This window comes from Lodderomyces beijingensis (assembly GCF_963989305.1).
Source record: "Lodderomyces beijingensis strain CBS 14171 genome assembly, chromosome: 8".
Lineage (NCBI taxonomy): Eukaryota > Fungi > Ascomycota > Pichiomycetes > Serinales > Debaryomycetaceae > Lodderomyces > Lodderomyces beijingensis.
Window position 1 is genome coordinate 573,293 of NC_089977.1, and position 27,914 is coordinate 601,206.

A 27,914-nucleotide genomic window follows, 5' to 3' on the forward strand; every position below is an offset into this window, starting at 1 on the left:
ATATCCATGGATTACATGGAACTTTTTTGGTTAGCAATTGTAACTCCTCTTAGGAGAAAAAGATACAGCTCTCACGCTATGCAAAAGCTCAGTTGTAACAAATTTCAAGAACAATTGGCTTCATTTTCAAGCCAACATACGTCAACTATAAAAAACCACACTTTCCTGGTGTTATGTGAGATTTGACGCTAAATTTGAGAGAAACTTCAACGTACAGTAGTCTAAACTACTCAGACAGCCCCAATAGTCAGACCAAGCTTTATGGTCATCTCTTTAGCTTGCACCAGCACAAATTCAACCTTTTGAGCCAGCGTTTGAAAACTCCAGCATTCAAGTGCCTGTGACGAGGCAAGTATATAATAACAGCCATCGTCTCCCCCAGCGACTCACAACCACCGCTATTTTATTTTTCGGCTGCAAAAAGTTTTAATTTTAACGGGTGGTGGATTTGCTACCCCTTAAAAATTATGGGGCTTTTGATTGGCGGGGGTTGTGTCGTGAGTGTTAATCTAGTGTGCCATCACGTCTCCCATCTGGGTCCTAGCCTTAACATGTTTCTGCCGTTCCCGGCTCTACACTTTTTTTCAACAGAGTCTTGAAAGTTGAGTTTTTAAACTTCGAAGGGCGGGGCGTGTTGTGTGTGGACGGGACTGCAAAAATTGATGATTCTCTCGAGGCATGAACACTTGTCAATGTTTTTTTGAAACCAAAGCTATACAGTCTCATTCCGTTTAGTTTAGTCTAGTCTGGCCTGTTTTTTGCAATTGATGAAAAGTCAGTAAAACTCAGCTATTGAATGATAGATCCCACGGGCAAAGAGAGAGAGTGTGTGTGAAACGCGCATCACCAACCCGGCGTGGGGTGTCGGCTTTACATTAACTGAGTTCAAACAGAAATTTATAGTTCGATGCGGCAACTGTAATGCTACGGCCCGGCATCTCAAGATGGATTTCAACTCGGAGGGTAACAACAGAAACGACAAGACAAAAAAAGAAAACGCCGCCTGTTAAGCAAAGAAATTTTCCACCAATGCTTCTATCGGGAACTGTGATCAGGAACAAAAAATAGAAATTAAGAAAAAGAAAAAACGAAGGAAAAGAAAAAAACGAAGGAAAAGAAAGTGAAGTTATTGCTGTTGCTACTTCGATGCCCTTGTCAACTTGGAAGGGACCCTTGGATAGCAGGATAGCTCTTGTGAGCCACAACGTGGAAAGAATGGTGGACTGGTGGATGAGGCCCTGTGGCTCAAGAAAAAAGAAAAATAAAGCGGAACCATCAAGACAAATAATAAATTGCAAATTATAACACCGACGTTGGACTTTCCAGCAAACAGAAAGAGACATGCACGTGTGTAAGGGTGTGGGAGCAACTGTAGATGCATCACGTCCAGTCTAAGCAGAAATAGAAGATGAGGAAGAAAGAAGAAGGAATGGGGGATGCGGCTGGCTACCCTATAGCTGTAGTCATAAGCATAACCATAATCGTAGCTAAAGCATCACCCAACTCGAGGTTGCTTGTCGATGCCCCTCCTGCTATAATATGCTCGCAGGAGTAAACACCCCGAAGATAGCCATCTCCATTTGCAGAGTATTTCAACTGCCATCTTTAAAAAAAAAAAAAAACGCCAACCGCTTCTCTTCTTTACGAGGCGCTTCTCTTCTTTACGAGGTCAGTCTACTCATATATTCATATTCGTATATATACTTGGATAGATATTTTTCACGTATATATACCTTCAGTTGCCCACCAGAGGAGTCTATTTTCGCTTCGACGCCCTCGGTATTCATCTGTTGATATTCTTGCAGATACCGTGCGCAATCAGTCACCCACCGGCACATCTCACTTCGCACCCACGTGCGCAATTTTGTAATTTAGAGAAACCCCCTTCCGACTCCAACTTCCACCTTCCAACCAGCCAACCACCAAAACTCCAAAAGGACACCAAAGGACCCCAAAAAAATGACATTCAAGAGCTCACCCAGGGGCATCACCATCCAGTACGATAAATATATCCATCTAGTCGACTACTACCTATGTAACATACTCCACAACCCGATTTATTCGTCAACCATCATCATTTCATTTACATATTACCAGTTAGTGCAGAATCTGAGCACCACCACAACCACTGCGAAAGAAGACTATGCGTATGACTTGGTTTCCAATATCATCAACTTGATATTCATATGCCGGTTTCAGTTCAAGTTTGCCCACAACCACAAGCTTGTGCCCCCGCTAGCCAAGTTGGTTAGCGAAGTTGTCTTTTTGCTCATTCAAATTGCATCGTGCTGCTACCTCATGACCACGCTATACCCCGTCTACCCCAGCTCGATCCAGATATTCATCATCTTGCAGATCTTGTTGCCGTTTGTCATTTTCGTCACTTCGATGTGGCACCATGCAGCTCAAGAATGGACGAGGGCGTTACTGGAGTGCAATAACAATCTCTTGCCCTTTTTCATTAGCAATTCGTTTTTATTTATAAATTACTATGATGACGGGCTTGGCTCGATTGGATTGATGGGGTTATGTTTCAAGTTGGCGTGCTTTTCGTTCAAGTTTTACTTGATTTATCAGTTTGTCGTTTACGAGTTGATCAGTATCAATTACTGCGACCTGGGAATGGAGATTGTTGATAATTGTCAGTTCTACTTGCAGAGGCCGAATTTGGGGCTGGCACCAACACTGGAGGTGCAACTAGACGAGGATTTAGAGAAGAAGATGACGGCGGAGGGAGAGACAGACGAACAGATGCTGATGATGACGACGATGGCTCAGGTCAAGAGATGGATGAGGTATACCCTGTTTAAGAACTGGTTGATGGTATTTGTATCTTGCGCCATGATTGGCGTTGACGTTTATAAGATGATTTAGAGAGAGAAATTTACTATGTTTGTTAGAGAGATGGGAAACTGGAAATTGGAAACTTTGCCTGTATTTGGAGCGTATCCCTGCACAGCGGGCAGTTGCAGTTCATCAATAGCCATCGCCACGGCCACGGCCAGAAAGGCCGATCAAAAAGAACCCAGGGAAGTTTTTAAAACAACTGATTATCGACAATTGATGACTGGTCCCCATTGGAGTCGAGATATGATCCCAAGCTGGACAAAAATACCCCATCGAGCCATCTTCAATCGAATCGAAACCACTCACCATTTACCCAAATCTCGTAATTTCGTGATTTGCTGATTTTCGTGTACTCGCGTGGGCGCAAGGGCTTAAAATTTAAGCCCACGAGCATACAGGCGTACCCATGCTACACTCACCACTACCACCCCCATCCGAAGGCGAAAATAGGTTAGGTGATGTCTAATCTGGCAAACCTGAGCTACTTCGTAACCATTGGTGGAGCAATTACGAGCCGGTGATTCTCGATGCTAAAATTCAGATACTCGTCAAGATAGAGACTAGGACAGGTTGGGGTTTCCCCTCTCGCTCATTTTCATCTAACCATGTCAGCGAATCTCTCGGATTGCGGGATGTGGAAAGCTCAAAAAGTGCCCCGTTGACCCATCTGGGACTTGTTCAGTTGCTTTCTTTTTGGGGAAGGAAAGTTTCGCAACTGGGGACGTCCCACAGTATTAGGACTAACCAGGTTAGGAAAGTCGGTGTTAGGTGTGTACCCCCACTCAGGACGCGATGCTCAGTTTTGAAATAGAAAAGAAAAGCGCAAAACATAGGAGTGTAGGGGGGGGGGGGCATATTTCAAAAAGTAACCAGCTCCAGTTCCCACCGTTCGAGGTTTCAATCTAGTGGAAGCTATGGTGCATTTGGCTGCATGCCATGCCGCTTAAGTGGCTTCGTAAAGAAAAAACAGGCTAAGTTTGATAAACGTAGGGAGCCGAGAGACTCTCAACTCTTCTCTCCGTTCCCAGTGGTAGAGCGTCTCAGCTTGGAGTTTCTTGTCCCCAAGAGAATACTCTGGCTGACTTGACCGGGCTCTTGAAGGTGGCCGGAGTGGGACCCGTTGAAGGTGGCCATCTCGGGTTTGTGTCACAAAACAGCTGCGGGGCAAAAAAAATACGTCGTAAAAAATTTTTGCGAAATTTTGCGCCTCGGAGAAACTCGGCTGCGACAAAAAGACGACATTGCAGCGACATTTTTGCTCACCCCCCACCACTAGGGACCCAGCCATCAGGGACCCCTCTCCTCCACAGTTGTATATCTGGACATGTGTCTGGTAGTATGACACCCCACACCTTACCGCCGTCTATCAGTCTGTATCGAGCTCGAACGTGGTGAAGAAAGATACAAAATAAGTGCATGTGAGCGTGGTGTGCGACAATTTTCCCTTTTCCAACCCACCACCCCCTGAGCACACGTGCAGCATCCGGAGCCACACATCTGGCGGCTGAAGCAGGACCCCCCCTCGTGTGTTGCAATGTAACCAATACGAATCCAAAAGGATAATTTGGCAACACGAGATCGGGGAACGGGGGCCAAGTGAGATGAGCACGAGATAGAACCACGTCAAGTCCTCACCTGAACCTAAACTTTATTAATCACTTTCGTTTCCATTGGTTACAGTTTCCACAAATATTCCACGACTTCTTCTTCTTCGTGGTTCCTTTTTCCTTTTTTTTTCATTTCACTTTCCTCAGATATGGATACTGGTCCCCCGTGGCTGAAGAAGCATATTGAATGCCATCAAACAATGCCCATACCCGCCAGCTTGTCCCCCACCCAGCGCATGCGAGCCCCATCTCGAGCCATGCGACGCGCGAAATACATCCGTTTCATCGAGCGATACCTCGTGAACGGCATCAACAGCCCGATAATCTCATGCGTCGTCATCTTGGCGATCCTAGCCTCCACCCACTTCCCAACATTAGTGGGGTACTTACCGCAAATCACGGCACTCCCCACTTTCACCACCACGATGAAACCTTACCCCACGGGTATACCACGCGAGGATCTCATCAAGGACGTCATCTCGCACTGCGTCACCGTGCTCTTCATATCGCGCTTCACGCAGACCTCCACTAGCGTCATAATGGAAGTAGCGATGTGCACATGGGGCAATGTAGCGTCGTGGTTCCTAATGATGTTCCCGAGACCATACGTGAGCTGGGATATGCGCATCTCGGTCTTGATCCAGCTTATGATCATATACATCTTGTGCGCCCATGAGGCGCGGAAAAATCGTGTGGGGATGGTTCACGTTTGGAGGAGCTTGAATGATAATTTGTTGAAGATTGTGCTCAGTTTCAATTTCTTGATCGTGGGCGAAGTCTCGTATCTGGATGACTTGGCGGGGTTGGCGTTGCTGTTTTGCCAGATGCTGATTAAGTTGTACTGTTTGTGGATTATGATTTTGTTTGAGTTGAGGTGTTGCCGTGATGACGAGGAGCTGGAGCTAGAGCTGGAGCTAGAGCTAGAACTAGAGCGAGAGGTGGATGATTTGGAGATGCAGACAAAGGAAGGTGAGCTAGTTGCGCCAGATGTCGATCGGAAGGGACCAAGATTTGGGTTTGGGATGGCCAACTGGGTATTGCTTCTTACTTGTATTTTAATTGCTACTTTGGACGTCAGGGAAATCGTTGCTACTACTACTACCTTGGTCGAGTAGAGAACGTAAACCGAACTACTGCCTGGCTAATGATGTTGTAATTTAGATAAACTAGAGTGAAATGAGAAATAATTGTACTATTATTATTACTTATACCTTCGAGCTAGCATGGCACGCGACAACCCTCTGGACCCTGCTCTTTGGGTTCAAATTGCCCCAAACCAGGACCGGTTCTGAGGAAAAAGAGTATCTCAGAAAAATGCATTGATGCTAGTTACAAATAGTTTATATCGTAAGTGCCCTGGGGAAAACGGGGGGGGGGGTTATCGTCTAAATTGGAGCTTACTCTCCATGCTCGGACTCTGACACATCCGAATCCAGATGCACATCATCCTCATCTCCACTCGCTTCACTCCCACTTCCGTTACTGTTCAATTGGCGTTGCGGATCTCGCGTGTCTTTCTTAGCGTACACAACCAAGTTGTCGTCATCCTCGTCACTGCCATACGACGCATATTCATATCTGAACCTCCGTATGGCTTTTCTGAGCTTGCGGCTAGGCAAACACTCCTCACACTTCTCCTCCTCTTCTTCTTCTTCGTCTTCTCCTTCTCCTTCTCCTTCTTCTTCGCCAACGTCAATAACATCAGCACCGCGTTCCTTACCGTATCTCATCGCCTTTGCTCTTTCTTTTTCAACCTGAAAATACCAAATGTTGGCCTTGCGCTGATCCCAGTCCGTGGTCTCGCGATCACCCGGCGAAAGCAAATTGAGTAAGCCACGCTGATAGCATCGCAGCTGAGCTTCATCGAGGCGCTCTAGTCGTGCCGTTTCTTCAACCACGAGCTCTTCTTCCAACTCGGGTGATCTTTTCCTCTTGCGCTGTTGGTTTCGTTTGAGGTCGTGGATCGTCATCACCAGCGGCGATGCACTTGCTTTGGGTGGGTCGAGTTTCGAGTAGTCAATCACGGGAGGCGCGGCGAATTGATCCCACTTGCCATGCTGGGGCTTTTGGTACTTGGCCCGGTACTTGATGGTAAACTTGGAAGGGTACTTGCGCGGTTTCAATTCTAATCGCTGGTAACTGGCTCGGATTTGGGCTACTGTGATGGCGTTATGTGCTTTTAAACTCTTGCCATCGGCTCCAAATCCAACTTCTTGCTTCAAGTCGGTAACGATAACATCAAGCAATATCCGTCTCGTTACATCTCGTACTAGATTTTCAAGCATGGCAAAGGATTGATCATCGACATCCAAGTCGGTGCGATCAATTACAGCTGATGCTTCGTCCATGCCGGTGCGCGTTAGCTGTCGAATGTACTCTTCTTCACCCATCTCTTCCAACTTTTCCATTCGGTCTTCATCTAATCTCTTTTCCACAGCTTCACTTTGTTCATCTTCATACTTGACGAAAAACGGCAGCATCTCGTAAGCAATGGGCATATCCTCGTATTTAACCAACCCACGTCTCCTCTTTTTCAAACTAGGCTTACTTCCCTCGGCATGCTGTTTCCATTCTCCATTTTTCAATTTTTTCAATTGAGATTTGAGCAAGTTATAATAAGTCAACACTTCCAATTCATTTTTGGCCATTTGAGATGCAATCAAATCGACTTGGTGTATGCTGTACCTGGCAAGTAAATTGAAAAACATTTCTTTATCCCAAACCGTCCAGACTTGACCTGGCCTGCTGTCGTCGTCAATGCTATATGAGCCGTCGAAACTTATCTTCAGCGCCGAGAGCTTATCGCTAGATTCAACTTGAGCCGGATTGAATGCATCGTGAACAAACCGGTTGTAGAAAGCAAAGTAGCGGGGATTGGGATCGATTGTATGGCGCTTTTGGTATTGAGTTACGTCTCGCTTCGTGAACGTGGTTTTCGATGGTACAATTTCAGAATGTCTAGTTTTGCGCGTTTTCAAGTAATCATCGGAGACAATTGTAACAAAAGTCAAGTCATTATTTTGATCATCCGGTTGCTGCTGTGAGGAGTTGAAGGAGTCACCGTTGGGAAGTTGCGACGTGAAATTTGAGGCATTTTGTGAGGGCCCGAGATGGTCCAGCTGCAGTCCATTTGGTATGTTGTTGTTGCTTACCGGAAGATTAGTTTGAAATTCCAGAGTGCCAATCGGGTCGAACGAAGTATGAGGCCTCGTAGGAGCCAGTTTCACTTTAGTCAAACTGCCGTTTGGCGCATTTGAGAATTGTTCGCCAGAATTGATTGATTGCGCATCAGAAGAGGGGTGCTGTAAGTTGGACTTTTGGGGTGATGGTATCACTGAATGAAGTTTTGAAACCGTCATCGCAGGCGGAGGTACGTTATCCAAACCAGAGGTCGTACCATTGATCTCAGTTGAAAGCAGCCGCTGCTCTTTCCCCATGTCGCGCTCCCTCGTCGACGTCAACGTCGGCGAGATACGAGGCTCTGAAGTTAGTTGCATACGCAGGTTGAATTCACCTGAGCGCATCCGCATTAGAAGCTCATGTGAAGCGCGTCTTGGTTTCGTTGGAGTGGTATGGGCGCCACTCACACTCCGTCTTCGGGGAGTTCGAGGTGGAAGCTGCAGCAAGCTATATGACCTGCGTTTAGCTCTTGGTGTCATGATGCTAGCGCCATAATCATGAGACGGTCGTGGTGGTGAAGAAGCTTTAGTGGTGAGACTCGTTGGTATACTTGTTGGAAAACCCAGCAAAGATCTTAGCCGTCTTCTTCTAAATAAAGGTCTGTTCTCGCTGTCTAATGAGGCGAACTTGTTGACTTTGTCGACTGTTGATGACGCAGTAGAAGCAGCATTTTGCTCGACGGGCATCAGCGACTTTGAACTTTGGTTCTCTGCATGTGTCGGTCGGACATTTTGTTCAACATTAACCAGGGGCACATTATTTGGATTTGACTCTATTGCATTGCCATGTGGTCCACTCGTTTGTGGCTTCCCCGCCCACACGTCCATAAGGCTCGGGTCGTACACATCTGCATCATCAGCCACATTCTGGTGTTTACCACGAGATTGATCTTGTTCAACCAGCTGAAGCTTCTTTGGCTCAGCTTGGTTGGCATGTGGTGGGAGCCGCGAGCTTTGAAGGACGGCTGAGCCTCCCCTGGTCGAACCGACATGGTCGTTGAGACTCAAGTTCGTCAAGGCTGTCTCCACGTTGATTTCGTGCCCATTATTATGCAATTGTTTCCCCTGCTTCATGGGAGGCGCGGCTGTGTACGGAAAATGATTCGCGAATGCATTTCCATTTGACAAATCCACCTCTTTGGTGTATCCCCCGCCTCCAAGAGTCCCATAATTGTTGCTCATCGCATGATTGTTGCTCATTGGGTGGGTGCCCTGCCGTCGCATTTCGTCTCTTTCTCTTGGATTCTCGAGATCTTTGTGCGACCTCGCATTCCTAAGCCTTTCACCCCTTCTCTGTTGTATCTCCAGCTCGCTCACCTTCAGCGATGTCTCATTCGCGCTATGACTTTTGGGGTGCAGTTTTTCATATTGGACCCGGTTTACATTCACCCATCCCTGTCCTGTAGTCTGTCCTGGACCGCTGCTGCCAGACGAGGGAGGTTCAGTGGCCTGCATGGGAACGGTGGGCTCGGTGGCGTCCACGATATCGGGCACATAGGCGGACACGGTGCCCTCTGGTTGCAGCTTCATGCCTTGTGCAATCGAGGGAGCAACCACTGGCTTTGGTTTCTTCCGTTGCTCAGAGGGTGGCTTCCTTTGACTTTTTCCAGGAAGGTTCGTCACGGTCATTTTCTCTCCGTTCCACTCTTGTGTTCGGAAAATAGGACCGTTCTGTTTCCTCTTCCTGGGGCCCTTCCCGTTGGCATTCAGGTTGGTTGTGGATCCGCTCTTGTTGAGACTCGCAGAGGCATTCCATACTAGAAAGCTGGGTTGCTGTCGCAGTGTCATAGGAACATCGAGTATATGTATATGTATATATAACAATCTAGAGGCTGGTAAGGCAAGTGTGCTTGAGTTTCGTGAGGCAAAGACTTGTGGTTAATCCCTGTGGTAAACCTGAATTCGTGAAGAGGCTTCTCGATTTTTTTTTAGAGGTTTGATTTTGCGCGTTCTTTTGGGATCCTCGATGCTCGATGAGGTGGGGTCGGATACGTCATACCAGTGATGATGAAGGTTAGAGGGTGCCAAAACACTCCAAATACACGGGACAGGGGGGGGGGGGGATGCGGAGGCGGAGACGGAGACGGAAAGAGTAGGACTCGCAAATAGAAAATTACTATCTTGATCGTAATATCGTTAGGATATTTAAATGGTTACCATACTGTTGACAGGTCCAACATGAAATGGGAAAAATAACAAAAAACTAATGTCAGCTGTAAAGGTTTGGAGGAAGGAGGAAGGAGGTAGGGGTCTGTTTGTATTCCAATCACGGAGTCATGTCGTGGGGTTCTTGTTGTTTGCTGATTGCAGTTCTTTTTTCTTTTGTTTTCCCCTAGTCATAGATCAGTAGTGGTCAATCGAGCAGCTAGTCGATCCACGGCACCGTCTCCCACTTTGCTCTGGTTCACCGAGTCCAGCACTTTATTTCTATCGGACTCAGACTCGTCAAACGAATAATCGTCGCCACTTCCATCAGTATCCACCCAGTCGGCATCATCGTTTTCCCTTATATGCGAGCGGAAAATCTCCGGTAGGAACGGCTTGGGCAAGTCGTCGTTATTCTCCAGCCCAAATAGCTCAACGTACTCCTCGGGGACCAAGCCATTTTCTCCCGTGGTGGGATCCTCGGCCACTAGCCAGCCTTGGCCGTGCCGGTAGCTGATCCATATTATCTGGCCCTCGACTAGGGCGATTTCGTTGTCGTTTTCCGCGTGAAAGTCAAATATGGCGCGCGCTTTACAGTTTATTTCGTCGTTGACAAGGCAATCCTCGTCGTAGTCTTCCTCTTCCTCCTCTTCTTCGTCGTCATCTTCTTGATGTTGTTCTCCTCCTCCGTAGAAAGTGCCTGCTTTTTGCCGACGTCGCGACTTGGACGACGTCGAGGAAGATGTAGTTGAAGTGTCGTCCGACGTGTTGCACTCCTCCGAGCATGACTGATACGAGCTTCTCAAAGAGGTCGCTAGATGTAGCGGGTGCGACTGCGGATATCCAAAGTCCTTGATCTCTGTATTTGAAGGGAACCCTGTCCTCATCTTTGCAAAAGCGCTAGTTGGAGACTATTTCGCTTTGGAGGCTATTTGAAAACTCGAAGCTGTTGATACTCCTCTCTTTCCAAGTACCAAGAAGCGGAAAATTGACGGGATAAAAGGCCTAGGGCAAGGAAATGACAATACCAAATAATGACGCTTGTAGATGAGAAAAGGTTTCCGCACGAGCTCTTGGAGATGTCGCCTCGAGCAGGTTGAGTCAGCTTAGGTCAGCGAGGGTATAGAAAACCGGGGGGTTGCTGGGTTGTGTGTGTTTCTATCTCGTGATTATTATCCTGGCCGTGTTTCTTTGGTGGAAGTCTGGTTTGGTTGATAGCTGAAACAAATTTTCTGGCTCATTTTTTTTCCCTCTCCGTCGATTCTTCAGTTGCCAGACCTATCCCAACAGCCAGAAACTGGTGAGATGTAGACCATTGGAGAGGTGGGGGTTCGGAGATATTGCTCCAGAGAAGCGCTGGTAAGAGCTGCTGTTCTGTCTGTCCTGTTTGCTGTCTCTTTGAGCAAGCCGTAGACCAAGCTGGAACACTTTTCGGCTACACTTGCCATGGCGTGTCTGGTTCTTTTGCAGACGCCATTTCTGCGCTGGCATAAAAAAAAATACGCCTCTTTTAGATTTCAGTTCTTGAAAAAGACCCTACCCGTGACTTTGCTTATTGATATCCTCCAAGACGAGCTGCTTTTGGCCTTTCGTCGGACTGTTTGGCAATCGCTTTGCAGGTCATCGTGTGGTGGATTATCCATCTGGTAGCGCCGGCTCATTCTTGAAAACACTCTGGTGATGGTTTTCATTGCCCATCAGCCTCCCACCCACCGAGTCAACCAGAGTTGCGGCCGCCAGTAAGTCTAGCAGGAGAAGCCGTTCAGGGTTAAAAGATGGATCCAGCCGAGGAGCAAGCCCAAGAAATCGAGATCTTGCAGTCGATATACCCCGATGAGCTAGAAATCCTCAATGACTCGCAAACGCACTTTCAAATCAGCTTAAACTTGGACTTGCCAAGTGAAAAACCACACTGGCTATTGCTAACCGTGCAGTATCCGCCTACATACCCCGAGGTAGTGCCCAATTTGCACATAGAAGAAACGGAGCCACGAGCCGGAGGCGATGGCGACGAGTACGACAACGGCGAGGATTATGACAACGACAACGACGAGGAAGACGATGAGGATGAAGACAGCAAAAACACGAAATTGGCGTTGCACATGGCAGAAACTATTGAGTTTGAGCGCGAAGATTTCAAGAAGCTTCTAGCGAAGTTGAATGAGGAAGCCGAGTTAAGCATCGGCATGCCCTCGATATTCACACTAGTGAGCGTTTTGAAAGATGAAGCAGAAACGCTATTTCAGCAGAAATTAGATGCCGCGAACAAGGCGTTTGAGAGAAAGCGCAGTGAGAGGGAGAAGTTGGAGCAGCTCAAGTTCCAAGGCACCAAAGTCACCAAGGAAAGTTGGCTGGCTTGGAGAAGCAAATTTAGACTCGAGATGGAGTTTGAGAAAAAGGACGAGCAAAAGAAATTGGAGATGCATGCGGGTAGATTGACCGGTAAGGAGATTTTCGAGAAGGGTTTAGCTGGTAAGGAAGAGGAAGAAGATGGAGAGAGCGATTTGAGTGAGGAATCAAAGTTGGCTGCCGGTGTCAGCAAAGTTGCCGTGTAACCGTGTGATTGATGAACCTATGGAAGCAGTTTAGAAAAAAGGAAGAAGGTGGGGGGGGGGGGGGGGGTTAGTACCGGCCCCTAGCAGCAAGCTCGTATTCCGCATTGGACTAGTGCTGTTTTCCTTGAAGTTGACGACCGATTGAGTCATTTAGTGGAATAATGCAACGAAGACACCAGCCCTAGACTAGGTTGTCTGCACTGAACCTTCACAGCCACTATCATCGGGAAAGGTATAAATAAAAGAAAACCTTCATCTTCGAAAAGAACAAGAGTTTTTGTTTCTTCTATTTTTTTTGGTCTCTCTAGCTCCTCTCGTGGTCGTCTCGATATCGCATCGTTGAAAATCAGAGCCCGGTTCAAGTCTCAGCCGTGCATGATAACCCCATGAAATCAAAACACGCACTGCACCCACTCTATAAACTAAGCTTGAAATTCAACACCAAAAGCAAGATCAAAATCGCCAAATTGATCAAAATTAGCACCACCACAGCAAACCGCGAAATGGGGAACTGGTCATTCAACAACATCAGCTGGACGTGGAAGAAGCGCACGCCGCCAAAGATCAAGGTCAAGATGCCCATGATGACGCACATTGCGCCAATGGGCCGGCATAGCGCAATCACGCTGCTGGTGACGTCGTGGTCGTAAAGCGACGCCAGCGGAGGTAGGGGCTGGGCAAGGTCTGAGCATTGGGTTTTTTGCTCGAGACGGAAAAATTGCATGAAGCCCACGCCGAACGTGAGGAACGTAAGCGATGTCCTCGTCCATGATAGGAGCGTTCTCTCGTTTGCCAACTGAAGTAAGTCGAAGTTAGTACGGTGTGGTCGAGGGTGGAGGATGTTGGGGTGGACGTACGTGGTCTCTAGCTACCGAGCCTTTGTTTGCTAGTGTTAGTCGCTTGGGAACTTGGAATAAGGATGGCATGGTTCTCGATGTTGGTGAGAAGAGGGTGGTTGCATTACACTCCACTGTTTCTTGATCGAGTTGTCGTTGATGTTGTTGTTGTAGTAGTAGCGATGGATTCTGGATCTATTTTTGTAGAGTGAAATAACTTCCGGCATACAGCCCCACGTTTGCCTCTTCAGTAAAACTGCCACCTCCCCTCCCCGTGTCTCGGTCCGGTATTACCATTCAGAATCCAGAATTAAGTAGAGATAGAGTGGAGGAGATTGGACGTGAGGGATACGCTTGACCGAAGGTTGAAAGGCTGTTTTACTATCCAAAGCCCCGACCGAACCAGAGTCGTGGGTAAAATTTTTGGCGTCAAGACGGAACGAGTCCGTGAAAAAGGTGAAGCTTGCTTCTTGAACTGCCTTTTTTTTCATTTGCAAATCGGATCGGATGTCAAAGGAACTTTCCCGGTGGAAAATTTCAGCGTCAAGAACGGGTACACCGTTGATACATTTCAGCTACTGAACCCACCACGGACTCGCTCGGGTGTGTCCAGGTGTTTGATTCCGACGAGTAAAGCACATTCTTCAAATGGGAACTAGTCTTTCCAAATGAAGTTTCTCTGGAAATCGTGGTATTAACGCAGGTTTATGCCCTATCTTAAATCCTTGATGAGAGAGATAGAGAGAGAGGATACCAATCCATCTTGTCTTTGTAGATACATGTAACCCCGATGGGAGCTCACCTGGTATTCTTCTTTTATTTCGCGAGCAGGATCATTTGAAGTGGATCGAACACGGTGCGTATGAACCGACGACGTGTCTGAATACAGGAGTCACGTCCTTGACCTTTTCAACTCACTTGATTCCAAAGCTAAGAACTCCTTGGACCCCAATTCCAGAGTCCGGGCCACCGTCACTTATTGCCCCCCTCCCGTTTCCCCCTTTTTTTTTTAAAGCAGAGACTCAAAGAGGTGGGGGTGGTCACTGCATTTCCATCCAAAGTCCATGACCTGTATTTTAACCTCAAAGTTAAACCACCGCCAGCGTCTCGACTCATCTTTTTACCGCCGCCAAAATGAAACCGCCGAAGCTGCAAAAAATGTGGGGTAAAGAATAACCTTGCACAAAATCGGATCTAAATAAATAGCACCGAGAGATCAAATGAGACAAAAAAATACGACAAAATGTTGACAGGAGGTATGAATCAGGCACAGCGTTTTAATCTTCATAAATTATCATCTCATTATTTTGCATGGTTGGTGTTTAGCTGGTGGTGGTTGTGGTGGTAAAAACTGAAAACTGAACTGCTTGTTTCGGTAACGAATCAAATCACTCGCCGTTGCCGAGACTATTCATTTTTGCAAGGGTCCCCTCCCTATTCCTATTGCGTTTTGAATATTCCTGACCCTCATCACCTTTCCCCCCCCCCCCCCCCCTCATATCAGAGTCGCTGAGATACAGCAGATACCTGGTTAGCACGTGAAAAACACGAGGACACGCCCGTTGAAATCGGCATCTTTCTGGAAAAGCACATGAGCCCTCACCTATGCCACACCTCGGCATGATAAATAGATATTCTACATTTTCTTTTTTGGTTTTAAAGCCGACTTTGACGCGGCCATCTTGCTCCATCATGCCCATTTAGTTGAATGCATCGACCTCTCTTCCCCGCTGCGCACCTTGGCCAAATCAAGTTGCCTGATTTTTCAATTTTAGAACCTCACCTGCGTCAGCGTGGAATCCAACCAAGTTGTAGCGATTCTTCCTCTCGCAAAGATAGCGAACGCGGGTTTCTTACGTGGGGTGAGGGCACTATAGAACACATACAACATGCCACCGCGTGAGTGTATGGCTCTCCGGACGGCACGTTCGCGAGCGAGTGGCTCGAAACACACATCTCAAAGATTAAGCCCCCCTCTTAATTTGTGGACTCCATGACTCGCGAGCGAGTGGCTCCTCAGCGAGAGGTGGATATAACGACACCCCGAACATTTTCCCATTTCCAGTTCGATTTTCCACGTGAGTGCAAATACGATAGACGCAACGCTTGAATAATTGAGGTGATTTGCGCTTTCCTTTTGTAGCTGCTTTTCTCCATCTCATCTAAAAAGTTTCCCTCCCTAATGGGAAATTGCAAATTTTATCGGTTTGGTAAAATTAGTCACATGCACAATCCGAGCAAAATGCGATTTTTAGGAGTGAAAGCTGCGGATGTCTGCCCTCGCATGATGTCCGGATTCTCGGATCGGCAAGGCTAAATTTTTCAACACCGTATTTTGATATTGACAGGTATCTGAACAATCCGAAATTTACACTGAAGAGATCCGAAGGTGCTGAAAAAAATCTTTTTCCTTCAAAAGGTTATGCTTGCTCGAGACGTAATGTTGACGTGACGACTGTACTTTTGCGCACTGTGGGTGTGGATGGACGGTGGATAGTATGTGCATGGGTATGTGGGTGGGTTGCGCTTGCTTGGTGGGTTTAGGTTGCGCAGTTGACATCATCGAGTTTGCGCTTCGAAGGAAAAAAGTTTTCTTTGGTGGCTGGCAAAAAAAGGGGGTTATGAAAAGGGAGAGCTTTAGTTTCGTCACAAGATGGGACCGGTTGGAATCAAAGAGAACCCCCATAGACATGTCCAAACTAGCATAGTAATAAACCACATTAAGTTTAAGTTCAACGTTAAATTGAAGGTATAGTTCTATAAAAAATCTATGAGCAAGAATTGAAAAAAAAAATAGTTAATGAATGAATATCGTTAGCACTTTGCCCCCCTCCTCCGTAAAAGTAGGGCACATTAAAATCGTCAGCATTAGAAAGTCGTAGCAGATTCGGGAAAAATACAACAGCAACAAAACAACAAAACAAACAGACCAAAACAGTTTCTCTAGTATACATGTTCGATTGCGACGTTGTCGTGTCTGAATAGTCCAGGCACGTAATATTGATGGTTGTGATGCGATGGTTCGTCGTCTCTAGTGTGCAAGCTCACCAACTTGACTAGACGCTTGCTGTCTTGGTTGGGCGAGACAATTTCGTGATCAACCAAAGTTTCGGCTTCGTCATCGTCGGTTAGTGAGTGGGTTCTGGATAACTCTGGCATGTGGCCTTCAAGGTCGTCGCCAGTTATTGTGTCGTCGTCAGATACTTCTGCCTCGCTGAAGATTTCCTCTTCTTCTTCTTCTTCTGCGTCTGCTTCTTCTTCTTCAGCAATCGAGTTCATGGTGACGTTTAAAGTGGGGAGTTCTCTGTAGGAGGGAGAAGCCGGTATGCTGAAAGACCTTGGGATCTTGTCGCCGGCGCTTTCGTCTTCCTCGTCAGAGTAGATGTAGTAGTCGTCTGAGTCGTTATCTGAGCTCGAGTACATTGAACTTGCTGAGTCTGAATCCGAGTCCGATTCTGTGTCATCGTCATCTGCTTCCTCGGAACTCATGTGTGGAATGTGGTTGTAGTTTTTCAGGCTCGAGCTCTGGTCAAATATGACCCCGCTGAGCTGGTGAACCTCGTCATCTTTATACTCGTCGTCATCTCCATCTGCTACATCCTCGTCGTCGTCGTCGTCGTCTGAATCCGAGTCGATTTCGTATTCAACAATCGACGTCTTGTAGCTAGGCGAAGCAGATAACCCGCTGGAAACTCTGGGCTTGTGACCATCGGGCTCGCTAAACGACACCCGTCTCTTCTCACGCTGCTCCTGGTCCCTCCTGGTTCTCTTTTCCGTCTCCTCGCTGATGTAGTCCATCAAGTTGTCCAACATGTTGGCCTGGGTCACCAAGTTCCTCAAACTGGCCTTGGGCGACGCAGCCTCCTTCGTGAGCTTGGCTCTCACCTTGCTAGCCAAGATATACGTCTGAGCAAATGACATGGACATGGTGAGGCTAAATGAACAATTTGGTTGTAAAAAAAAAAAAGATCAAACCCTCTTTTTTCCCTTCAAATTTCCAATTTCTGCTGCAAAAAAAAAGAGACAGGCTGAAGACGGGAATCACTGAGGAAAACTTGCCGAATCTCGAATCCTTTCGACAGTGCGGTTGTCCCTGATAACTGGAATCGGATGTGATAACTACTGGATAGATATAATCCTTGAAAAGTGGTTGCCAAAAGTGGACAATATGCTAGCAAAAAGGAGATTCCCATCTTATTTATACATGTGCGTATCCAATACTAATCCCCTATATTTAGCGAGCGTCCTACTAGATGACACATCCTCCGGCCGCTGGCTCTCACTAAGCACGGACCTAAGAATCCGGCCATACGCCACAAAGACGGGAATCGGGCGGAAAAAAAAAAAGCAAATATAACTCCATCCATTGCGGTTCTAGATCTCAGCCACCACCAACCCACCACCCAAAGCACCAAACCACCACTGATATCGTTCTAGCTTCTGCCGGGAGCAAGACCTACAACCATCCGCCGATTCTAAGACACTTCCACGACGTCATAGGGTCCTTGACAGCCCTTAGAAGAAGCTTTCCTCAGAGGAAGCCTTGCTCTCTCGCACAGCTAGGATAGATAAATGGAGCTGTTTCTCTGATACTTCAGCTCTCCTATCCCCAGAGGTAGATGAAGAAGACAGTAGAATGCTCCATTTTTTCTCTTTTCTTTTCTGATCCCCTGGATATGGTGTTTCTACAAGGGTACACTAGCTCCTGTATGGAGTTAACAGATATGGAGAACGCACAGCTTTTAGCTTTTACCGTCACCACCTTTACCCTTTACCCAGACACGTCGAACCGAAGAGCTGCTCGCTGCGCGTCTTTCTATTCGCAGTACTGAAAAACAGCCCCCGGTGCTCACGACGTCTGCAACTGAAATGTAGTTTAAAGCGTGGCTAATATCCGAGAGGTTTTCTTCGAAACATGGATTCTTTGGGGGAAAAAAAAAACTCATGACTTTTATCGCGGGTGGCCCAACGCTGTCTAACCTTAACTTTCTCGGGGGGAGGCATGACAATCGCGTTATATAACCGAACCAACCACTGACTGGTGAAGGGGGGAGCGTAATGACGCTGGTCCTTCTACCGAGGTGACACGAGTTGGCAGAAAGAAGCAAGAGAGCGAGGAGAGCACAAGGGGCCGCGAGCCGGCCGGCTGTGGCCGGCCTGGACGCGGATTTAACGTTGCTCGGATTGTTCTGGTGGGAAAGCCGAGAGGTGGACCGCGCATTCGGACTAATAGTTACAGCAGAAAATTGGCAATAAACATCGAAAAGAGAAGCGTTAAAAAAAAAGCCGGGTTGAGTTTCCATCGGTCTTGGTTGACGTCAACTCAAGCGATCTCGAACTAAGATGCAGAGTCTCTGCGGTCCTCCACCGTTGGAACTTGCTTTGGAGGAAGCCTCGATCTCGGAACTCTGTTTGGGAAACGAAACTCTGCACCTTGCTTTTCGTGCGTTTATCCCCCGATTCAATTAAAAACAGCTCAAATTTATTCAAATACGTGGAAAAGCAATGCGGCAGGCCGCCGGATGGCCCGCTTCCCTCTCACTCACCCCTAAGGATGAGTGAATTCTTTGATTCGAGTAGTTCAACTACAGTAACCGGCTTTGAGTCGGCTGGCGTTCTCAGCGAGTGTTCCAGACTTTTGCACGGGGGAGGGAGGGATCTAACTAGACAAGAAAATTGCCCATCTCTCGACCTAACGAGTTGAAACTTAGACTTGGAATCTGCTTATCAACGGCGGGACTAGAGCGTGGAAATAGTTTTTACAAATCGGTCAACGTTTGTTCTCGGTTCAGATTTTAGAAGTGATCCCCTCCTCGCGTCCTCAACATGGTGGGTTTAAACTTTAGTCGTTTTCAGCACTAGCTCATAAACTCCAAGCATTCGGCTTCCATCAATTTATCCACCGAATATACAGGAAGCCGTAGAGGTTATCTCTTTGAAAAGTTATAGCCGTTTCAAAAAAAAAAAAATTCTCGCCAAATCGCTTTTTTCTTTTCGCAACCAGCTGACACTCCCATGCTCTTGGCGTATCGGCACCTGAAGAAATAAAATCGCTCATGATGGAATCAACCGGGGGTCTCGCTACCAAGGGAGGTCCACAACTGACACAGCTCAAGAAATCGTCTTTTCGTAAGGCTGGAGAGAGACAGAGCTTGAAATCAGCACAAACGGCGGAGACGTGTATAGCGTTGAGGCGTCCAGTGCACGGTGTCTAACGAGGATGCCACCACGCGGGCCACAACACAGAGAGCAATAAACCGCGTTTTCAAATAAAACCCCTTCCCCTTTAGCCACACGCCATTTCAAGCACATGAGTCCAAATTGTAGAAAAAAAAAAAAGAAGGATAAAGATCTAGAAGTTCTGGAACTTGAGAATTCCGAATGAAATTATGAGAAAAAAGGCCAATGAATTTATCCGAACTTATTTTGAAGTTTATTTTTGGCAAGGTTAAGCTATGCGGCTAGCCGTGATTCAGCAAGAACTGTTTCTACTTCACCTCTGTTGTAAAAATAGGAGAGAAGTGGGGGGGGGGGGGGTGGAGGATGGACAATTTCCATGGTACATTTAGTGATCCAAGGTTACGCTTTTTTTTTTTTTTTTTTTTTGAGTTCGTTGGCTCAAATGTTGCTTCGCTTGGAAAGCTCCCGACTCTGACGTCAGATATAAGACGGCTGACACTGAGAGCAAACCGCAAAAAACAAAAAACAAAACCCACATCGCGGCTCTGGACCTTATCAGCGAGCGAAATTTGTAAATTTTTTTTTTTTTATACTTTCCTCCAAACGGGTGTGTAAATCAGAGCATGTATTGTGCATACGTCACCATAGGCTTGGAATACCCATTTTACGTTTTCTTGTGTTTGTAATTGGGGCAGTAGTTGATCTCACTTTCATTGCTGTTCGTTCGTTTGTTCAATTGCGTCCCTAGCATCTCCAAACTGGAGAGCCCAAACGTCCACGTCTAGATTTCCATCGGGATTCTGCCGATTGCTGCAAACAACAACCAAAAAAAAAAAATTTTACGATTGCTGCAAATTGGCTGGTTTTGTGCAATTTTCAAATGCTGACACACCCTCGGCCGACACATCCTGCTTACACACCACCCCCTCCTTCTTTCGACCCGCCTTCTATATTTTTTCTCGGTGATTAGATTGCTTCTAGTGTCAAGTGGCGCGTGTAGTATACATTGTTCTCCGTGGAAGATTCTGGGACTCCGGGAAACACACCAGAAGATCTCAGGTATCTCTCAAAAAAAGTCGGCTGCGGTGGCTTCTCAATTTCTTAGGTCTCTCAAGAATCGAAAGTACTCCATCCTATCTCTAGGACATGTGGAAACAATCAGTGGTTATGGATCAGCACTCGCTGCCCGTTTGGAACCTTGACGTATGAGACAAAACTCTAAACCTTAACCCTAACCCAAAAGCCGACAACGTAGCAAGATAACTCAAAGTTTTTTTTCCTGATATATGACGTGCAGAGAAAGTAGTGGAAGCTTTTATCTCTAATGTCGTTGAGTTCGAGTGGCTTACATTCCACACGCTCTAGATAGATAGAGACATAATGCCGGCGCAATAAGCACAAGCGATTTTGGCAAAAGGTTGAGCCACGACTGAGACGTGTACGCATACTAGCGCGGAGCCGGTGCAGACTAGCCGCGATATAATTCACCGTGAGACAGCGTTGAGGTTGCCCACGGTAGTTTCTTCTAGAAAAAAAGGGGGGAAGGAGAGGGGGCTGTACCATGTTGAGATAAGATAAGATGTGGCTGTGATGCATGCAGCTTTAGTCTTGCTCTTCTTTGTTTTTTTTTTATTTCCTTGCTTATCGGGCGATCTTGTGATCGGGTAAGTTGGAGTAATCATATGTTCAACAGAGCACATGAGTGGGTTTATGGAATGCTATGCGTCGACTTTGCGTGGAGATTCGTTGGCATCCAGGGTCAAGCGCGGGTGTCTACGGAGCAGCCGGAAAGTTCAAAATTGGAAAATTGAGAGCTTTTTCCAGCCACAGTTAGATGCTGTATCCAGTGACGCTCCTAAGTTTCTCCTTTCGATAAGGAAAAGGGGAGAAGATGAAGGAGAATGGCCATCTATTGTTAACAAGATGATGAGATTCACCACATTTCTAGCGAGATGTTGATGCAAAAAGAGTCAAAAAAAAAACACCTTGGGCTTTTTCCCATGTATAGAACCAAGCTGCTCCCTCTTTAACCCCAGATTCCAGTAGCCCAAATAACGTTTTCGAGAACAGATTTTGGAGTCTGTTGTGCTGGGGTGTTTAGCTTGGATTTTTTTGCATTCGGTAAGTGAATTTCACACTGCACTGCTGCTGCCGTCAATAGCTCGTGTGAGCGCTAGATTTTCCTTGAACCTAAAAAGGTCCGGGCACTCACATGTAGTAGAGATTAGGCGTATAACTGACGACCGTGCTTGATATTCCGGCTACCCCAAAGATCGAGCACTTTGCAGTCAATCCGGTCATCTCAACTGGCTGCAAATAACTCCTCCATGTTCCTGGGGCGCTTGATCTCATTGGTGTATCCTGCATATACAACGCCCGTCAATTTCTTCAAAAACAGGTCGTGCAAACCGGACTGAAATTTTTTTTCACCATCACGGTTCCCAAACTGAAAAATTTTTAATACCCACACATACAAACCTTTCTTCCCTTCCCTTTCTTCTCTTTTTTTTCACAACTTCCCCCCAGGAACAACTCCCACGTTATCCACGATGCCATTCCAAAAGACTTTGAAGACCTCCGCTTACCACTCCAGATTCCAAACCCCCTTCCGTAGAAGACAAGAAGGTAAGACCGACTACTACCAAAGAAAGAGGTTGGTGACGCAACACAAGGCCAAGTACAACACCCCCAAGTACAGATTGGTTGTTAGATTCACCAACAAGGACATTATTGCCCAGATCATCAGTGCTCAGATCACGGGTGATGTCGTCTTGACTGCAGCTTACGCCCACGAATTGCCAAGATATGGAATCAAGCACGGTTTGACTAACTGGTCTGCTGCTTATGCTGTTGGTTTGTTGGTTGCGAGAAGAGCCTTGCAGAAGTTGGGCTTGGACGAGACCTATACTGGTGTCGAAGAGGTTGAAGGTGAGTTTGAGTTGACTGAGGCTGTCGAGGATGCACCTAGACCATTCAAGGTGTTTTTGGATATTGGTTTGCAGAGAACTACCACTGGTGCTAGAGTCTTTGGTGTCTTGAAAGGTGCTTCCGATGGTGGATTGTACGTTCCTCACTCTCCCAACAGATTCCCTGGTTGGGATATCGAGGCTGAGGAGTTGGATGCTGAGTTGTTGAGAAAGTACATCTTTGGTGGCCATGTTTCTGAGTACATGGAGGAGTTGATGGATGATGATGAAGAGAAGTACAGAACTTTGTTCAAAAACTACATTGAAGATGAGATTGAAGCTGAAGACGTTGAAGAGGTTTACGCTAATGCTCACGAGAAGATTAGAGAAGACCCTTCTTTCAAGCCTACCGAAAAGAAATTCACCAAGGAACAATACGCTGCTGAGTCTAAGAAATACAGACAAACTAAATTGACCAAGGCTGAAAGAGACGAAAAGATTGCTAAGAAGATTGCTGCTTTCCAAGCTGAAAACTAAGCGGGGTAAGTAATTAGGTAATTAACTTTACTGAATAATATCCTGATATTACTCTCTAACTTGATAATTTCTACTAAATTTCTATTTGAAAAAAAAAACTGAAAAAAACTGAAAAAACTGAAAAATTCTTTCTTACTCTAAATGGCTTCTCCCTTGTTCAGGCGGACTCGTTCGGCGTCGTTGAGTAGTTTATCGTAGACCTTGTCCACCACGGGGTCCGGAGCTTGGTCCGGAGCTGGGTCCGATTCAATAGACCCCGTATCGCTTGATCCGCCCGATTCAGAAACCAATGGTTGTTGCAGTTGTTGTTGTTGCTGTGATGGTGGTTGTTGCGGTTGTGATTGCGATTGTGATTGCGATTGTGATGGTTGTTGTGCTTGTGGTTCATCAACAGGGAGAATCTTGTCGATGCCAATCTTGCTATTGTTGATCCTTTCAATTAAATCGTCAACATTTTCAATGCCCTTGGCTGCAATGATGGCATCGCGCAACTCGGACCCCGAAGGTAATGCATTCAACAACATCCCCTTTTTATTTTCTTGTTGAGGGTCGTTTCTCAACTGCATAAAGAATCCTAGTTTATGGAACTCGCCCTCTTCAATCTCTTGCTCCTTGGCATTATGGAAACTTCCCTGGCTCGTGGTTCTCATCAACACGGGACGCCCCGTTAATCGATCAATCACGACATTTTCGCCATCTTCGTTCGACTCCACCACCACTTGGTGCGGTTGCAATAGATTCTGAGTTTCCTGAGCAGCAGCAGTCGAAGGGAAATATGACGTGAGAGGTTGCAAGTGTGATGCGCGAGGAGACAAAATCGGACCAGCAGTGATTAACTCATTCGAACTATGATGCAAAGTGTCGGGTACTTCCAGATGCTGAGCGTGCAGTGTTTCCTGTTGAGCTGGAGCAATTTGCACATCTGGAGTTCCTTCATGTGATGGGTGACCTTCAAATTTTTGCACGTGTTCTTCAAACATATGGACTAGTTTCTCCAATGACGAGTCAAGTAAGCAAAACCTCACCAAGGTCTCCTTACCGTCAAAGGACAACTTGTTTTCTGTCCGCTTTTGGAACAAGACGTCAATTGTCTTGTGGATGTCGCCACGGATGGCTCGAGTTCTCTCCAACATGGCATCGGAAATAATCTTTTGAATTTTCCAATTTTCCTTTTGCTCGCTTTTATCCTGCTGGTCAATTTCACTCAACAACTTCTCGGCCGTCTCCATCAACAACGAGCCATCAAACATCAAATCTTCATCCTTGGCCTCCGAGTCCATGTGGTAATGTGAATTCATGGTGTTGTTCATGTTTCTCATGAGATAAAAAGCAATGCGCTGCGACATTTCGTCGCTAATTAAATCGTAATCGATATCCAATGCAAATAAGGTCTTGGACTGCTTAACGGCCGAGTATATGGTTGCGGCAACCGAGTGGTTCAAATTCCGGTTGCCCAAGAGCGAAACGTGCACCAACATGGGAACCTTGTATAAAAACATCGCAATTGTACCGATACTTTGCGATGTCAATTCATTCAAGTCCAAGTGAATACGTCTCAAGTTGGGAAACTGCGGCAAAAACTCGGCCAAGGAGGAGATAATCTCGGGGAACAATTTCGGTATCGAGCTCAAGTCCAAGAATCTTAATGACTTGACATGGATTAAGCTTTTCAAAAGTTCCCTCGCTTCTTTGATGTTGGACAAGTTGGTGGCATTGAGTGATAAAAATAATAAGTTGGTGCTTCCTGTGTTGAATGCATCAATAAAAGGGCGAAGTTGACCACGACTGAGGTCATTGAATGCAATATCAACGCCAACACATTTGGATTCCGGGTCGGAGATGTATTCAGCCACCATTTGCGCCTTGGCCATGTTCATTTCAATCGCAGCAACGCCAAGTCTTCTCGTGGCTACTTTAACAGCCTTGTTGATCAAAGTCTGAAACACCTTGTCGGGCAATTTGCAACCGTTTATCACCAACTCTTCAATGCCACCACAGTATGCCAATGACTCAATAAACAAGGTCCAGTTTAGATTGCCCCTGATGCAATCTGGTGACGTTTCGGCCTTGACTCTTTGCTGGGAAATGTCCAATTTCTTGATGGTCTTGTTTTCGGCAAGGAAAGCACATAGCAACTTCCAACCATGGTGATCAATGGCCACATTGCGCAACGAGAGTTTTTCAAGTGCATGATTGTTGATTAACGACACAAGAAAACATTTCAACATCTCGGTGGTCATGGTGACATTGTCGAAAATGACCGTGTTGATGGGGGTGATGGCAATGAAGTCGCTAAATGACAAGACGTCGATCAATGTAGGCTTGGGATTCAACATCTTCAACACTTCCAACGGGGCTGTTTTATTCTTCAACTGCTTGATTGTGGCTGGGATGGGCAAGATTTCCCGCAAATGGCAGCATCTGGTATAAATGGTTTCCAAGGAGATGCCATTTTGTTCTTCTAAATTGTTGTCTTTATCTCCGTCTTGTTCTTTTGCTTCTCCAAAGTGTTGTTCATGAAAGTGCAAAGGTTGGTCGATTGATGCATCTGTGGCAAACTTTTTCAGTATCCTTGCATCTACTTCAGCCTCTTCTTCAGCTTCTTGTTCATCGACATCGACTCCGGCTCCGGCTCCGGTTCCAGTTCCAGTTCCAACATCAATGTCGCCGTTATCTTTCAACTTGTTGCTCTTCAACGTCTTGAAACTAGCCACTTCCATTGCAATTCTCTTGGCCTGTAAATGAGCTTCATGTTGGTGTTTGTCGGCCTCGGCCAAAGCTCTCTTTTGAGCTTCAAAAGCTGAATTGATTTCCTTTTCACTGTACTGGGCTGTTTGCTGTAGCACACCTTCCTTGTTGTTGCTAGTTGTTGCGATACCCAAGCAAAGCCGTGGAAGTGGCGCATTTAAATCCTGCGGGATCATGACATTGCCCTTTCTTGGTCTTCGTGATGGTATTTGTTGCTGCGGGTCATAATCCAACTTGTCAATGGCAAAAGTGACTCTTTTCATCTTGACATCTTGCAACTCTGGCAACGGTAGCAAAACACGATTTCTATTTTTGTTCAAGATGACTCGTGGTGGGTTTTGCGTGGTGACTGTGGGTTTACCTGTGGGAAAAGTGTTCACAGACGATGATTTTCTACGGAAAAATCTCAAGGGATCATTTGGAGGTGTAGGCGTTGAAGTTGAAGTTGGAGTTGGAATTGAGCTTGACGAATTTGGGGGTGGTTCGTCTTGAAAAGAATCTTTAAACATTGAAGATGCTATGTTTTTTGACAAGGATGAGGAATTTGACGAGGTGCGTCTTCGGATGGGGATTCCAGAACCAGCTGGCACGCGATCCGTCAGCGCAATTAGATCCTCCTGTTGTTTAGCATTAGAAGCAGCTCCAATCAAGTTTGGATTCAACTTGGGTGGTTGAGCAGGCGGGATAGCACTCGATTGCGATTTGAATTTGGACGATAGCGAGCTGAATAGCCCTTTTTTGCTGTTTGACCGCGATACGCTTGGTGAGGATGTAGTTGACGAGGCCGGCGTGGTATTGGTAGTGGTGGTAGGAGTTCCACTAGTGGTGGTTGTTGCAGGAGGCCTTAGTTTCAACCGTGCTTCGTCGTGGTCATTGTAGACCAAGTCACTAGTTACAGATGGAGCCATAAAGGTGAAGCTGCTATTTCTGCGGCTCGGCGACGCCGGTTGTTGCGGGCTCGATTTGGATGACTTGCACTTGTCGACACCGACACCGACCCCAGGCACCGACGAAGCTGACGAGGATCTGGACCTTCCCATCAACCGGTCCAATTTTGACGTCTTTTCCGTCGGCTGTAGCTGAGGTTGAGCCTGCGGTTGAGGCTGAGGTCGAGCCTGAGGTTGAGCCTGAGGTTGAGGCTGAGGTCGAGGTTCAGGTTTCTGAGGTTTCGCTGTTTGTCCTTCGCGTGGAGGAGGCAAGGACTGTTGCGCTGCGGTGGACTCAGTCCGCTGCTGCAGCGCATGTTTGCCACCCTCAAGCTTTCCATTTGCCTCCAGTTCTCCCAGTTTTTTATACTCCTTACCGTCAGGGTGGATGCTGCTGCTGGTCATTTTCTTGACCAACTTTTTTGATTTGCCCCGAAATAGCCAATCAACGTCTCCGTTCGAAACACCGGTATCGATTTCCTCCCCCTGCACCGTTTGGTGCGGAAGGGTCACAGTAGCAGCGATCTTGACGGCCGGTTCATTTGGCGGTGGTGGAGGTTGTTGCTGTTGCAAGTGTCTATTATTGGGGAGCGGTGGTGCGTTTGCCTCGGGCATCCTCAAAAAAAAAAAGGTTGGTCAATAGATTCAATCAAAATTGCAACAGAATCAATTTCAAATTCCTCCCTTCAAACTCTGGAATATGGATTGGTTGCTTGGGACAATGCAAGTTAAGTGTCTAGTTGTAAAACGTATAAAAGAAAAAAAAAAAAACCCTCGCAACAGTTTGATAATCTCACCTTCCCCCCCGAAAAGGAGATAGTTGGTGATCTGTTGGGGGCGGGAAAGGGGAAGCAAAAAGAGGTGTCGAAACAACCAGGCGGCGGGCGGGTCGACCTAAAACTCGTTTTTTAGCGGAGACCTCCAAGGTAAAAAGGAAGTAGGGTGGCGACTTGACGAAGCACGCGGTTCGGCCGTGGAAATAAAATATCCAGTAATGAAACGTACATCGACGTATATGGTAATTGAAAGGTCCCTTACCGATGATGCTGATGGGGGGGAAGACGATGGAGCTGTTTGGAAATAACTATCGGAAAGGGTCCTTTACACCAGAATTTACTGTGTTGGCGGGGATGGATGAGGTCAAACTCTGGTGAATGTTGAGATTCTCTGCTTTTCGACTCTTTGGTTGAACAGGCAAGGGGCAAAGAAACAGAGGAATGAAGCTACTACCCTCACCGCCATTACGACCAACACAACCAGTTGACTCGCAACCAAAACTCCTTTTTGCTTCAGAGTAAGTTGGTTGAACAATATCACCAAGTTGAAGAGAGAGACACACACACAGAGAGAGCTAGAGACACGTGCAGAGATATGTGCTGTTGCAAACTCTAGTTGAAACCCACCCGAGGAAACATATGAGTGGGAGTATTCTACTGACAACCTGTCCA

At 46.6% G+C, this 27,914-nt stretch overlaps 9 protein-coding genes across 9 annotated transcripts; 4 read left to right on the forward strand and 5 right to left on the reverse strand. All coding sequences in view use genetic code 12, as the record gives it.

The window, feature by feature from the left end:
- Positions 1–1,959: 1,959 nt before the first annotated feature.
- On the forward strand, positions 1,960–2,874 carry LODBEIA_P59820 (uncharacterized protein; the record flags this gene model as incomplete). Its single annotated transcript, XM_066976374.1, has 1 exon — positions 1,960–2,874. The coding sequence occupies one exon, from the start codon at positions 1,960–1,962 to the stop codon at positions 2,872–2,874; it is 915 nt and encodes a 304-aa protein (XP_066832920.1).
- A 1,816-nt stretch (positions 2,875–4,690) lies between these two features.
- LODBEIA_P59830 (uncharacterized protein) lies at positions 4,691–5,569 on the forward strand (the record flags this gene model as incomplete). Its single annotated transcript, XM_066976375.1, has 1 exon — positions 4,691–5,569. One exon carries the CDS (start codon positions 4,691–4,693, stop codon positions 5,567–5,569), a length of 879 nt encoding a protein of 292 aa, XP_066832921.1.
- A 282-nt stretch (positions 5,570–5,851) lies between these two features.
- Positions 5,852–9,262, reverse strand: LODBEIA_P59840 (uncharacterized protein; the record flags this gene model as incomplete). Its single annotated transcript, XM_066976376.1, has 1 exon — positions 5,852–9,262. One exon carries the CDS (start codon positions 9,260–9,262, stop codon positions 5,852–5,854), a length of 3,411 nt encoding a protein of 1,136 aa, XP_066832922.1.
- A 707-nt stretch (positions 9,263–9,969) lies between these two features.
- Positions 9,970–10,665, reverse strand: LODBEIA_P59850 (uncharacterized protein; the record flags this gene model as incomplete). Its single annotated transcript, XM_066976377.1, has 1 exon — positions 9,970–10,665. The coding sequence occupies one exon, from the start codon at positions 10,663–10,665 to the stop codon at positions 9,970–9,972; it is 696 nt and encodes a 231-aa protein (XP_066832923.1).
- Positions 10,666–11,553: 888 nt separating this feature from the next.
- Positions 11,554–12,333, forward strand: LODBEIA_P59860 (uncharacterized protein; the record flags this gene model as incomplete). Its single annotated transcript, XM_066976378.1, has 1 exon — positions 11,554–12,333. The coding sequence occupies one exon, from the start codon at positions 11,554–11,556 to the stop codon at positions 12,331–12,333; it is 780 nt and encodes a 259-aa protein (XP_066832924.1).
- A 415-nt stretch (positions 12,334–12,748) lies between these two features.
- Positions 12,749–13,259, reverse strand: LODBEIA_P59870 (uncharacterized protein; the record flags this gene model as incomplete). The annotated part of the gene is made up of 2 exons (XM_066976379.1): positions 12,749–13,129; positions 13,191–13,259. 2 exons carry the CDS (start codon positions 13,257–13,259, stop codon positions 12,749–12,751), a joined length of 450 nt encoding a protein of 149 aa, XP_066832925.1.
- A 2,853-nt stretch (positions 13,260–16,112) lies between these two features.
- Positions 16,113–17,090, reverse strand: LODBEIA_P59880 (uncharacterized protein; the record flags this gene model as incomplete). The annotated part of the gene is made up of 1 exon (XM_066976380.1): positions 16,113–17,090. The coding sequence occupies one exon, from the start codon at positions 17,088–17,090 to the stop codon at positions 16,113–16,115; it is 978 nt and encodes a 325-aa protein (XP_066832926.1).
- A 4,808-nt stretch (positions 17,091–21,898) lies between these two features.
- On the forward strand, positions 21,899–22,792 carry LODBEIA_P59890 (60S ribosomal protein uL18; the record flags this gene model as incomplete). The annotated part of the gene is made up of 1 exon (XM_066976381.1): positions 21,899–22,792. The coding sequence occupies one exon, from the start codon at positions 21,899–21,901 to the stop codon at positions 22,790–22,792; it is 894 nt and encodes a 297-aa protein (XP_066832927.1).
- A 137-nt stretch (positions 22,793–22,929) lies between these two features.
- Positions 22,930–27,081, reverse strand: LODBEIA_P59900 (uncharacterized protein; the record flags this gene model as incomplete). Its single annotated transcript, XM_066976383.1, has 1 exon — positions 22,930–27,081. One exon carries the CDS (start codon positions 27,079–27,081, stop codon positions 22,930–22,932), a length of 4,152 nt encoding a protein of 1,383 aa, XP_066832928.1.
- Positions 27,082–27,914: the final 833 nt, after the last annotated feature.